This window comes from Nerophis lumbriciformis, linkage group LG32, assembly GCF_033978685.3.
Source record: "Nerophis lumbriciformis linkage group LG32, RoL_Nlum_v2.1, whole genome shotgun sequence".
NCBI lineage: Eukaryota > Metazoa > Chordata > Actinopteri > Syngnathiformes > Syngnathidae > Nerophis > Nerophis lumbriciformis.
In genome coordinates this window covers 7,835,533-7,849,100 of record NC_084579.2, presented here as the reverse complement: position 1 = coordinate 7,849,100, position 13,568 = coordinate 7,835,533, and the positions used below count along the sequence as shown (strand labels likewise).

The following is a 13,568-nucleotide window of genomic DNA, read 5'->3' as shown; positions in this document are numbered from 1 at the left end:
TTACCTCACGTGGTAATATGTTAAAAAGGCTGCCCATTAAAAGTATATATTTTTTAATTTGAGATTTGTTACATAACCTGCCACAAACCCTGCCCTTTAGACGTAGAATATCAAAATAACGTATGTATTCAACCCAGCAGACTTGGTATATTTGAGTAATATGTCATGGAAACTGTCCTTTAAAGTATATTTTACAAGCTCTTGGTGAAATCCAAGCTCTTAGAAATACAAAAATAACTTACATTTTCAACCCAACAGATGTAATTTCGGCTTGGAATATTTGGGTTTTGTACGAAAGCTGTCCAATCAAGTCTTTCCTTTCTGTCATTTTTTTTAAACTGTGCAGCCTATGCTCCAATGACAAAAATACCAGCGTGAAACACTAAGCCAACCGCACAGAAGATTGCACTAAGTATCCTAAAAAAAAATGCTGGTCCGTACCAGAGTACCAAACCACAAGTGTGAACGCAGCCTAAAACTCTCACTTAAAACTATACAAATATCTTGATAATGCATATAGTTCTCTTGCCTCACTTTGAGCCTTATCAAATTGATTTTCTCTCAGTTCTCCATCTGTCAAGGCGATGATGACGCTGGCAGTCCGGTAGCCTGGAACCCAGACAAATTGAAAATGTGCTACCTAACACAAACAGACATATATTATACAAATGCTTAATTCTTTCCACATACTATACTCACTGTACATATAATATTGCTATTAACCCTTGTGTAATGTTCATATTGTTGTTACTCAGCCAGCGCTTGTGGGTCTGATGGACCCGTTGCATTTTGTGGCTTTTAATGCCTGACAATCAAACACTTTTATGTTAAAATACTGAACAGATGTTTATTGGGATAAGGTAAACATCTGTTCAGTATTTTAACATAAAAGTGTTTGATTGTGAGGCATTAAAAGCCACAAAATGCAACGGGTCCATCATACCCACAAACGCTGGCTGAGTAACAACAATATGAACGTTACACAAGGGTTAATAGGTTAAATTAGAAGAAGGCAAAACTAAAAATAAATGAATTATAAAAGTCATCATAATTGAATTAACATAAAAAATAAAGTAAACTACTGTTTTTCGTGGTTATAGTTTGCAGCGGTGTTCAAGTGGCGGAATTACTTTAAAAAAGTTAAAGCTGTTTACACAATGAATACTGGTTTTGAGCCAGAGGACAGAGAAACATTTGAAACTGCAAACTGCAACTACAATAATAAACTACCTTGAATTAACCCTTGTGTGGTGTTCGGGTCTGTGGGACCCGTTTTCATTTTTTTTATTAAAAGAAAAATGATACAATTAATTAATTTTTCAAACTGAGACTCACTGACTTTGGCTCCTTTTCTGTGAAGAACATATATCAGAATACATATTTAATGACCACACACCATACACCCCCCCTACACATTTATATTACATATAAGATGTCCGGGTCCACTGGACCCGGGGCTAATAGAAGTGTGGAAATTGATGTTCTGTGTACCACACGCACCCACCCACCCACACACACACACACATACACAGCAGGCCTGACAGGAGGAGGACAGAGTGTAGGTACCAGAACATCAGAGGGTCAAATGTGCGAGAAAATGAGAGCAGACAGTGTTGACGAACAATGTTGCAACCTTGTGTGGGAACCACAAGTGCAGAAACACAAAAGAAGAATCCGTGTGGGATGCAGAAACTGGCAGATAAATTTTCCGTGCAACGTTCATATTGTTGTTACTCAGCCAGCGTTTGTGGGTATGATGGACCCGTTGCATTTTGTGGCTTTTAATGCCTCACTTTTCAAACACTTTTATGTTAAAATACTGAACAGATGTTTACCTTATCCCAATAAACATCTGTTCAGTATTTTAACATAAAAAACAGATGTTTACCTTATCCCAATAAACATTTGTTCAGTATTTTAACATAAAAGTGTTTGATTGTGAGGCATTAAAAGCCACAAAATGCAACGGGTCCATCAGACCCACAAACGCTGGCTGAGTAACAACAATATGAACGTTGCACGGAAAATTTCTCTGCCAGTTTCTGCATCCCACACAGATTTTTCTTTTGTGTTTCTGTACTTGCGGTTCCCACACAAGGTTGCAACATTGTTCGTCAACACTGTCTGCTCTCATTTTCTCGCACATTTGACCCTCTGATGTTCTCGTACCTACACTCTGTCCTCCTCCTGTCAGGCCTGCTGTGTATGTGTGTGTGTGTGTGTGTGTGTGTGTGTGTGTGTGTGTGTGTGTGTGTGTGTGTGTGTGTGTGTGTGTGTGTGTGTGTGTGTGTGTGTGTGTGTGTGTTAGGGATGTCCCGATCCGATATTTGGATCGGATCGGCTGCCGATATTTGCCAGAAATTGCGTATCGGCAAGGCATGGGAAAATGCCGATCCAGATCCAGTTTAAAAAAAAACTCCGGTCCGTGTTTTCCAACGCACCGATTTAAATAATACATTCCACTTTTCTGCTGCTCCGTAATTTCCGTTCCGCATTTTCCAGCACACCCTCAACACATCCACACGTCTGTGAATTCTCACGCAGTTGCTTTTAGCTGCTGGCATTACACGACAGGCTCTTCTCACTCTTTCCTGTGTCTCCCTCTCACAGACAGCAAGTGCACCTTCTTACACACGTCACATACTGTCACGTCATACGTCACATACGTATACGTTCCCTCCCAGCAGAGAGGTAGCAGCATGGCTAACGTTAGCTGTGATGCTAGCGCAGCCGTGCGAGCAACGCTCCCTCTAAGGTGCTCGCCTGTGCAATTGCGCACTGTTTAAGCGTCCTCTGCGCATAGCAAATCTATGCCACGCACAAAATCTAATAAAAAAATAAGCGCATAACAATTTTCGACACACGGACACGACAGAGAAAACAGTTTTCGTCATCATTGTTCAAATATTGTGACGTCTTTTCGAGACGCTTATCTCCATTCGGTGCCACACGTCCACACCATCAAAATGCTGAGGCAAAAATTTCCACATCAACACCGTATGAAAAAATTAGTGATTTTTTTAGTTGTGATTTCCTTCTCTGCATGAAAGTTTAAAAGTAGCATATATTAATGCAGTATGAAGAAGAATGTTTTAATGTAGACATGCAAGCCTTGAAAGAAAATTTTGAAAATCAAGACTACATTTCCTGCAAATGGGTGCATTTCTACCCTATATTTTAACTTTAGATTTATTCTCATATCAAACTCTTTTGGCCGTCTTTTTGACACTTACATCCGGCGCCCCCCTCCACACCCTGGATTATAAATAATGTAAATAATTCAATGTGATTATCTTGTGTGATGACTGTATTATGACGATAGTATATATCTGATAGTATATATCTGTATCATGAATCAATTTAAGTGGACCCCGACTTAAACAAGTTGAAAAACTTATTGGGGTGTTACCATTTAGTGGTCAATTGTACGGAATATGTACTTCACTGTGCAACCTACTAATAAAAGTCTCAATCAATCAATCAAAACACATAGAATCATCATACTGCTGTGATTATATGCATCAAGTGTTCATTCAAGGCTAAGGCAAAATATCGAGATATATATTGTGTATCGCAATATGGCCTTAAAATATCGCAATATTAAAAAAAGGCCATATCGCCCAGCCCTAGTTCAATGATGCCATTTCTGTTTGTCATGTATAATTTTGTCTATTTTGTGTTTATCCTTGAATAAACAGGTCAGTTTCTTGTTACCAACCATTGTGTATTATTCAAACTCCCCTAATTCAGCTGGCTAGTTGTTATCAAGAGTACTAAAACCCTTTTCAACATGATTCTGACAACTAAGTAGGCTAAATAACTTTAAACTTTAATACATGCTCGGATAGGCCAGTATCGGTCAGTATCGGTATCGGTCAGTATCGGTATCGGATCGGAAATGCAAAAACAATATCAGCATCGGATCGGAAGTGCAAAAACCTGGATCGGGACATCCCTAGTGTGTGTGTGTGTGTGTGTTTGCGTGTGGTACACAGAACATCAATTTCCACACTTCTATTAGCCCCGGGTCCAGTGGACCCGGACATCTTATATGTAATAGAAATGTGTAGGGGGGGGGGTCATTAAATATGTATTCTGATATATGTTCTTCACAGAAAATGAGCCAAAGTCAGTGAGTCTCAGTTTGAAAAGTTAATTAATTGTATCATTTTTCTTTTAATAAAAAATGAAAACGGGTCCCACAGACCCGAACACCACACAAGGGTTAATTCAAGGGAGTTTATTATTGTAGTTGTAGTTTGCAGTTTTACATGTTTCTCTGTCCTCTGGCTCAAAACCAGTATTCATTGTGTAAACAGCTTTAACTTTTTTAAAGTAATTCCGCCATTTGAACACCGCTGCAAACTATAACCACGAAAAACAGTAGTTTACTTTATTTTTTATGTTAATTCAATTATGATGACTTTTATAATTCATTTCTTTTTAGTTTTGCCTTCTTCTAATTTTCTGTGCAGCACTGAATTGCCTTGTGTACAAATTGTGCTCCATAAATAAACTTGCCTTGCATTTACGTAAGCTTGCAAAAGATTGACTCCCAAGAAAAAGCTCATATTTAAAATTGGAGGAAAAGCAGTATCTTCGACTCACCATCGCCCGTCGCATAGTAAATTTGCTGACTGGCCTGAAAAAACACGTTGAAGGCGTTAGTGGAAACGTTTTAAATGGATCTCATTTTTAGAGAATAGATTATGGTGAATATTCCTCACTTCTTCCAAGCCTTTGTGCATGAAGGTGTCGCCACCTGGCTGGACCATTCGCAGCTCGTCCAACCCGGCTCGTATTCGCTCTCTGAAAAAAAAAAGAAATGAATAATTTAAAAAAAGGACTAAAAATAATTTCAAAAAGTCAGAATGTGTGTACGCGGCACCTGTCTTCTGTCAGCGGCATCACTATTCGTCCTTGTGTTGAAAAGACGATGAAAGACATCCTCAGCTGAGGACTAGACAATGGCAAAAGTTAACAACTTTGTTTCATTTACTTCTTGAATATTTCGACGACGACAAATACCTGATAAACCTTTGAGCCAGGAGTTCCACAAAATAATAGATTTCATTCCAGTAATGTTGCACACTGCCAGATCTGGGAGCGGAACATGGAGGGGGACAAATAAATACATAAATAATCACTTCTAAAGTATTAGCAGTAAACTGCACACTGCAAAAAGTCAGTGATCAAAAACAAGAAAAAAAAACAAAAAACCGGGGGTATTTTACTTGAACTAAGCAAAATTATCTGCCAATAGAACAAGAAAATTCAGCTTGTCAAGACTTTCCAAAACAAGTAAAATTAGCTAACCTCAATGAACCCAAAATTACCTTAAAATAAGTATATTCTCACTAATAACAAGTGCACTTTTCTTGCTAGAAAAAAAAGAGACATTTTTGCTCAATATGTTGAAAAATATTCTTAAATTAAGTAAATGCTAGTGCCATTATCTTGACATAATGATGTGCGCTCGGCATCCATCCATCCATCCATCCATCTTCTTCCGCTTATCCGAGGTCGGGTCGCAGGGGCAGCAGCCTAAGCAGGGAAGCCCAGACTTCCCTCTCCCCAGCCACTTCGTCCAGCTCTTCCTGTGGGACCCCGAGGCGTTCCCAGGCCAGCCGGGAGACATAGTCTTCCCAACGTGTGTCCTGGGTCTTCCCCGCGGCCTCCTACCGGTCGGACGTGCCCTAAACACCTCCCTAGGGAGGCGTTCGGGTGGCATCCTGACCAGATGCCCGAACCACCTCATCTGGCTCCTCTCGATGTGGAGGAGCAGCAGCTTTACTTTGAGCTCCCCCCGGATGGCAGAGCTTCTCACCCTATCTCTAAGGGAGAGCCCCGCCACCCGGCGGAGGAAACTCATTTCGGCCGCTTGTACCCGTGATCTTGCCCTTTCGGTCATAACCCAAAGCTCATGACCATAGGTGAGGATGGGAACGTAGATCGACCGGTAAATTGAGAGCTTTGCCTTCCGGCTCAGCTCCTTCTTCACCACAACGGATCGATACAGCGTCCGCATTACTGAAGACGCCGCACCGATCCGCCTGTCAATCTCACGATCCACTCTTCCCTCACTCGTGAACAAGACTCTGAAGTACTTGAACTCCTCCACTTGGGGCAAGATCTTTTCCCCAACCCGGAGATGGCACTCCACCCTTTTCCGGGCGAGAACCATGGACTCGGACTTGGAGGTGCTGATTCTCATCCCAGTCGCTTCACACTCGCCTGCGAACCGATCCAGTGAGAGCTGAAGATCCTGGCCAGATGAAGCCATCAGGACCACATCATCTGCAAAAAGCAGAGACCTAATCCTGCAGCCACCAAACCGGATCCCCTCAACGCCTTGACTGCGCCTAGAAATTCTGTCCATAAAAGTTATGAACCGAATGGGTGACAAAGGGCAGCCTTGGCGGAGTCCAACCCTCACTGGAAACGTGTCCGACTTACTGCCGGCAATGCGGACCAAGCTCTGGCACTGAGCATACAGGGAGCGGACTGCCAAAATCAGACAGTCCGATACCCCATACTCTCTGAGCACTCCCCACAGGACTTCCCGTGGGACACGGTCGAATGCCTTCTCCAAGTCCACAAAACACATGTAGACTGGTTGGGCAAACTCCCATGCACCCTCAAGGACCCTGCCGAGAGTATAGAGCTGGTCCACAGTTCCACGACCAGGACGAAAACCACACTGTTCCTCCTGAATCCGAGGTTCGACTATCCGGCGTAGCCTCCTCTCCAGTACACCTGAATAGACCTTACCGGGAAGGCTGAGGAGTGTGATCCCACGATAGTTAGAGCACACCCTCCGGTTCCCGCGCTCGGCATCATGATTGAAATTATTACTTAAAAAAAGTAGTTTTATACTTGTGAGTGTTAATGACACAGCTTTACAACAGTTGATATTCTAGTTTCAAGCATGTTTTACTCAATATAGGTCATCAAATCTCAGCAACAAGCTGTAATATCTTACTGAGATCATTTAGGACCAAACACTTAAAACAAGTAAAACACTCTAACATAAAATCTGCTAGTGAGAAGAATTATCTTATCAGACAGAAAATAAGCAAATATCACCCTTATTTGAAATATTTAATCTTACTTAGATTTCAGTTTTTGCAGTGCAGTACATTAGTGTCAACACTTCTGATTAGCTTGGATTACACAAGTTCATGTTCAAAACTAAATGACAAAATGTTTAGAGCAGTTGCTGCAATATCAGAAAGAAAAACACTACCTATAACCATCATTTTACTGATCTCGTGGAAGTGATATCCCAAAGAAAATTGTTTTTCTGTTTTTTTTTTTGCACAACCAGAACTATTCATCCTAAGAGAATTGCGCAATTAATAATATTGATAGCACTGTGCTGATTATTTGGCTATGCTTTTTAACCCATTGCTTTTGTTTATAAAAATTTGGAGAGTTATGTGGTCCACGAGTTTGTTTTTTTACTCAGTCCTTTGTGTGAATATCCTAATTTAGATATTCCTGACGTGTCATTAAGATTCATGTTTTGTGTAATTTTTAAAAAAAAATTTTAATAAAAAAAGACAATAAACAACATTTATAATGTCAACGACAGTGGAAACAAATCTTGGATCTGCACAAAATTCCTGGTTCACTCAAAAATGTGATACTTTGGCCAACCCCTCCAAAAAGTTCCTTGGAAGTCGGTCAAGCAGTGTTTTTCTAACCCCTTCTAGCAAACAAGTTGAGCTGATCAAAGATTACATTACGCACATCAAGGACTTTTGTGTGTTTAATATGTAATTCACACTATAGTGACCTATGTATACAGTAAGTATATTAGACGTTATGTTTTTCCCCATTGCAAAAAAGTCAGCAACTGACACCAAATGCCCACTCCTCCTAGCAAGCCAGAGGTTTTCTTCTAGTCACTCTAACTTGCACTAGTGACATTGTGAGATTGGAGCTGCATTTATAATGTTTATTTTAAGATTGTGATTAGAGATGTCCGACAATGGCTTTTTTTGCCGATATCCGATATTGTCCAACTCTTAATTACCGATTCCAATATCAACCGATACTGATATATACAATCGTGGAATTAACACATTATTATGCCTAATTTTGTCGTGATGCCCCGCTGGATGCATTAAACAATGTAACAAGGTTTTCCAAAATAAATCAACTCAAGTTATGGAAAAAAAAATGCCAACATGGCACTGCCATATTTATTATTGAAGTCACAAAGTGCATTATTTTTTTTAACATGCCTCAAAACAGCAGCTTGGAATCCCTGAGAGAGCATGAGGAGGTTGAGGTGGGCGGGGTTGGGGGGGCGGTGTTGAGTTGGGGGGGGGGGGGGGGTGTATATTGTAGCGTCCCGTAATAGTTAGTGCTGCAAGGGGTTCTGGGTATTTGTTCTGTTGTGTTTATGTTGTGTTACGATGCGGATGTTCTCCCGAAATGTGTTTGTCATTCTTGTTTGGTGTGGGTTCCCAGTGTGGCGCATATTTGTAACAGTGTTAAAGTTGTTTTTACGGCCACCCTCAGTGTGACCAGTATGGCTGTTGAAAAGCTGTAGATATTATGTGACTGGGCCGGCACGCAAAGGCAGTGCCTTTAAGGTTTATTGGCGCTCTGTACTTCTCCCTACGTCCGTGTACACAGCGGCGTTTTAAAAAGTCATAAATTCTACTTTTTGAGACCGATACCGATAATTTTGAAACCGATACCAATAATTTCCGATATTACATTTTAAAGCATTTATCGGCCGTCCGATATCATCGGACATCTCTAATTGTGATCAATAAAGCAGCCATCAAACAATAGTAGAGAAGCTAAGAAAAGACAAAAATTCACATTTTGCCTTATGTTCTGGACCAGGGGTGCTCATTACGTCGATCGCGAGCTACCGGTCGATCTCGGAGGGTGTGTCAGTCGATCACCAGCCAGGCATTAAAAAAATAGTCCTAAAAATGAGCGATCATAAATTTTCACTACGACGTCACTTTCGTCACTTGATTGACATTCACGGCACCCGAGGGTCTTCTGAGATGACGCTGGCTGCTGCCAGCTCATTAAAATTACCGACTGGAAGGCGAAAAACACTTATTTCAACAGACTCTGGCGCCGTACCTGTCGTCAAAACTCCAAAGACCGACTGCACAGTTGCACAGTTGCGCTAACAAAATAAGAGTCTCAGAAAGCTGGCGTGCACAAGCTAGCAAGCTACGGAGTTTGCCGACAATGTATTTCTTGTAAAGTGTATTCAAAGGAGTACGGAAGCTGGACAAATAAGATGCCAAAAACCAGCCACTTTCATGTGGTATTGGACAGAAAGGAGGACTTTTTTCTCCTCCATTCGAAAATGCGGACGTTTTTAGCACCACTGTCTGATTCCAATCAATGCAAGTCATCAGAATCAGGTAATACACCAACTTATATTCTTGTCTTCATGAAAGAAAGGAATCTATATGTGTTAAACATGCTTGTATTATCTTTAAACACCTTAACTTGTTAACAATATTAACTATATGTGTTAAACATGCTTGTATTATCTTTAAACACCTTTAACTTATTAACTATATGTGTTAAACATGCTTGTATTATCATTAAACACCTTTAACTTGTTAACAATATTAACTATATGTGTTAAACATGCTTGTATTATCTTTAAACACCTTTAACTTATTAATAATATTAACTCTATGTATTAAACATGCTTGTATTATCATTAAACACCTTTAACTTGTTAACAATATTAACTATATGTATTAAACATGCTTGTATTATCTTTAAACACCTTTAATTTATTAACAATATTAACTATATGTGTTAAACATGATTGCATTATCATTAAACACCTTTAATTTATTAACAATATTAACTATATGTGTTAAACATGCTTGCATTATCATTAAACACCTTTAACTTATTAACAAAAACATATATTTCATAAATAAGTAAATATAAATTATATATATGAATGAGGTAGATCCCCACGACTTGATCAATTGAAAAGTAGCTCGCCTGCAGAAAAAGTGTGAGCACCCCTGTTCTGGACAATACAGTGATTGTAATATTCTGTAAGTTTGACAAAAAGACACTTTGCCATTTCTGTTTTGTTTGGCAGGAGCCAACAGAAAGCGAAACAAAAACCCAAATCAGTATAAATCAAAAGAAGTCTTCTTTGCAGCTTCTTTGAGTCTCTCTGAACTGCTTCTCTTCTCTCTCCCCCTCTTGGTGTGTTTTCATTTATCGTCCTGTGATGTGAGTCCCATAGCGCTGAGGCGGCCAATAGCGCTCCTTGGAACAGCTGGCGCTCATGGAGAAAGGGTTCTTGACGCTTGGGACGAGATGTGGGATACAGCTGTCCTTTTAGTGACGCGTGGCTGCAGTTGGACAGCGCATTTCATCACGTAGATTGTGCTACCGATTCCAGTTGTGTTTATTGATTTGCATGCTTGGAGGCAGTTTATGTATCCAGTGGGACATTACTTCTATTAGATGTTTACTTGGAATAAGGCATTTGTTTTATTTGAGAGGTGTTTATTAGTACAAAAGGGCAATTGACTTGTATGTGATCACCGGGGTTCGTCGGTTAGTTAGTTGGCAACATAACTCAAAAACTTTCAAGAAATGTCCAAAATGGGATAAGGCACCACGGATTGCATTTTTGGCCTAAGGCGGATAATTGCTGCGGTTACTTTATGTTTACATTTAGGGATGTCGCGGTATGAACATTTCTTATCACGGTTATTGTGACCAAAATTATCATCCATCCATCCATCCATCCATCTTCTTCCGCTTATCCAAGGTCGGGTCGCGGGGGCAGCAGCCTAAGCAGGGAAGCCCAGACTTTCCTCTCCCCGAGGCGTTCCCAGGCCAGCCGGGAGACATAGTCTTCCCAACGTGTCCTGGGTCTTCCCCGCGGCCTCCTACCGGTCGGACGTGCCCTAAACACCTCCCTAGGGAGGCGTTCGGGTGGCATCCTGACCAGATGCCCGAACCACCTCATCTGGCTCCTCTCGATGTGGAGGAGCAGCGGCTTTACTTTGAGCTCCCCCCGGATGGCAGAGCTTCTCACCCTATCTCTAAGGGAGAGCCCCGCCACCCGGCGGAGGAAACTCATTTCGGCCGCTTGTACCCGTGATCTTGTCCTTTCGGTCATAACCCAAAGCTCATGACCATAGGTGAGGATGGGAACGTAGATCGACCGGTAAATTGAGAGCTTTGCCTTCCGGCTCAGCTCCTTCTTCACCACAACGGATCGATACAGCGTCCGCATTACTGAAGACGCCGCACCGATCCGCCTGTCGATCTCACGATCCACTCTTCCCCCACTCGTGAACAAGACTCCGAGGTACTTGAACTCCTCCAGTTATGGCAAGATCTCTTCCCCAACCCAGAGATGGCACTCCACCCTTTTCCGGGCGAGAACCATGGACTCGGACTTGGAGGTGCTGATTCTCATCCCAGTCGCTTCACACTGGGCTGCGAACCGATCCAGCGAGAGCTGAAGATCCTGGCCAGATGAAGCCATCAGGACCACATCATCTGCAAATAGCAGAGACCTAATCCTGCAGCCACCAAACCAGATCCCCTCAACGCCTTGACTGCGCCTAGAATTCTGTCCATAAAAGTTATGAACAGAATCGGTGACAAAGGGCAGCCTTGGCGGAGTCCAACCCTCACTGGAAACGTTGCCGGACTTACTGCCAGCAATGCGGACCAAGCTCTGACACTGATCATACAGGGAGCGGACTGCCACAATCAGACAGTCCGATACCTCATACTCCCTGAGCACTCACCACAGGACTTCCCGAGGGACACGGTCGAATGCCTTCTCCAAGTCCACAAAACACATGCAGACTGGTTGGGCAAACTCCCATGCACCCTCAAGGACCCTGCCGAGAGTATAGAACTGGTCAACAGTTCCACGACCAGGACGAAAACCACACTGTTCCTCCTGAATCCGAGGTTGGACTATCCGGCGTAGCCTCCTCTCCAGTACACCCGAATAGACCTTACCGGGAAGGCTGAGGAGTGTGATCCCACGATAGTTAGAACACACCCTCCGGTTCCCCTTCTTAAAGAGAGGAACCACCACCCCGGTCTGCCAATCCAGACTTTAAAATTATCATGGTTATCATTATTATCGCGGTATTTCTAAAAGTGCTCAAAACTTTCAAAAAGTGCTTACTTACTGAAACTTTCAACACGAACACATTCAAAATGTATGTATGTACTTCAAGTAGAAAATTGAATGTGCATATGAATGCAACACAAGCATTATAAACAAAGTATTATGGCAGAAACAAAACAATAACCTAAATAAACACAAATAAATATGAAACTTGTCCAAGATGGCAACTTAAGTCTTAAGCCCACTCAGTGGCCTAGTGGTTAGAGTGTCCGCCCTGAGATAGGTAGGTTGTGAGTTCAAAACCCTGGCCGAGTCATACCAAAGACTATAAAAATGGGACCCGTTACCTCCCTGCTTGGCACTCAATATCAAGGGTTGGAATTGGGAGTTAAATCAATATATTACTGTGTTACATATTTTTATTTGACCTGGATTCGCAGTCCATTTTCTCATTTGTAGCTTTAATGTAAACTACATAGGTCTAAATGTGTCATGTCTGTGTAATCATGTTTTGTTTTAGTCATGTTTTGTTTAGTTATTGGACTCTTTAGTTTCTGGCTTTTCACTCCCTTGTCTTGTTTCCATGATTACCCATTAGTTTCACCTGTTCCACATTTGGACTCATTGTGCACTCTTGTTTGTCACCATAGCAACCCATTAGTTTTCACCTGTCACGTCACGCACCTGTTTCACGTTTTGTCTGTAGTATTTAAGTTCATTGTTTTCAGTTTGTCTGTCTGGTGACATCCCACAATTATGCTCGGCACATTTCTGACACTTGATTTCATGTCCATCGTTCATGCTGCTCCTTTTAGTCCATGCCAAGTAAGTTTTGTTTATTATTGCTATAGTCTTTTGGTTTCATAGTTTGTTCTCCGCCACTGTGCGCGCTTTTCGTTTGTACTTTTTTTTTTCTATAGTCTTTTGGTTTCATAGTTTGTTCTCCGCCACTGTGCGCGCTTTTCGTTTGTACTTTATTTTGATATATTAAATAAATCATGTATTTACATTCCCGTCTCGCCCGAGCCAACTTTCCGTTGCATTCCGGAAAAGCAAACACCCAGGACCAAGTCATGACAAAATGTAGCTAAACTAAAAGCTACTAGTTAAAAAGTAGCTCAGCTACCGCCAAGCTACTGGAAAATGTAGTTAAGCTACGTAGCTTAGCTACATGTAGCTTGTTACTGTCCATCATTACATATAGGAATGAACTATACATAATAAAACATAATCAAAATGCTATGTCACTTGAATGGTTTTTAAAGTAATAACTTTGTGAAATGAAAAAACTCACAAGTAATGTAAAAAAACATGATGTTTACTTTTTGATATCGATATAAAACACAAATCAGTTTGGTTAATGTAGATAAAGTCAAATAAACAATTGTAACCTATTTTTATGGACTTGCCTTTTTGTGATGGTAAGTTCCTGTTATAAGCTGTT

General features: G+C 41.3%; 1 protein-coding gene across 1 annotated transcript in view; it reads right to left on the bottom strand.

Moving 5' to 3' along the window:
- Positions 1-13,568, bottom strand: part of antxr1b (ANTXR cell adhesion molecule 1b) — a 74,397-nt gene that overhangs the window by 55,305 nt on the left and 5,524 nt on the right. Inside the window, exons 2-6 of the mRNA XM_061926774.2 lie at positions 5,029-5,100; positions 4,889-4,960; positions 4,728-4,809; positions 4,609-4,642; positions 530-609 (exon numbers count right to left, since the gene is read on the bottom strand). Of these exons, the coding sequence (XP_061782758.1) occupies positions 530-609; positions 4,609-4,642; positions 4,728-4,809; positions 4,889-4,960; positions 5,029-5,100 (340 nt within the window). The remainder of the gene's footprint in view (positions 1-529; positions 610-4,608; positions 4,643-4,727; positions 4,810-4,888; positions 4,961-5,028; positions 5,101-13,568) is intronic.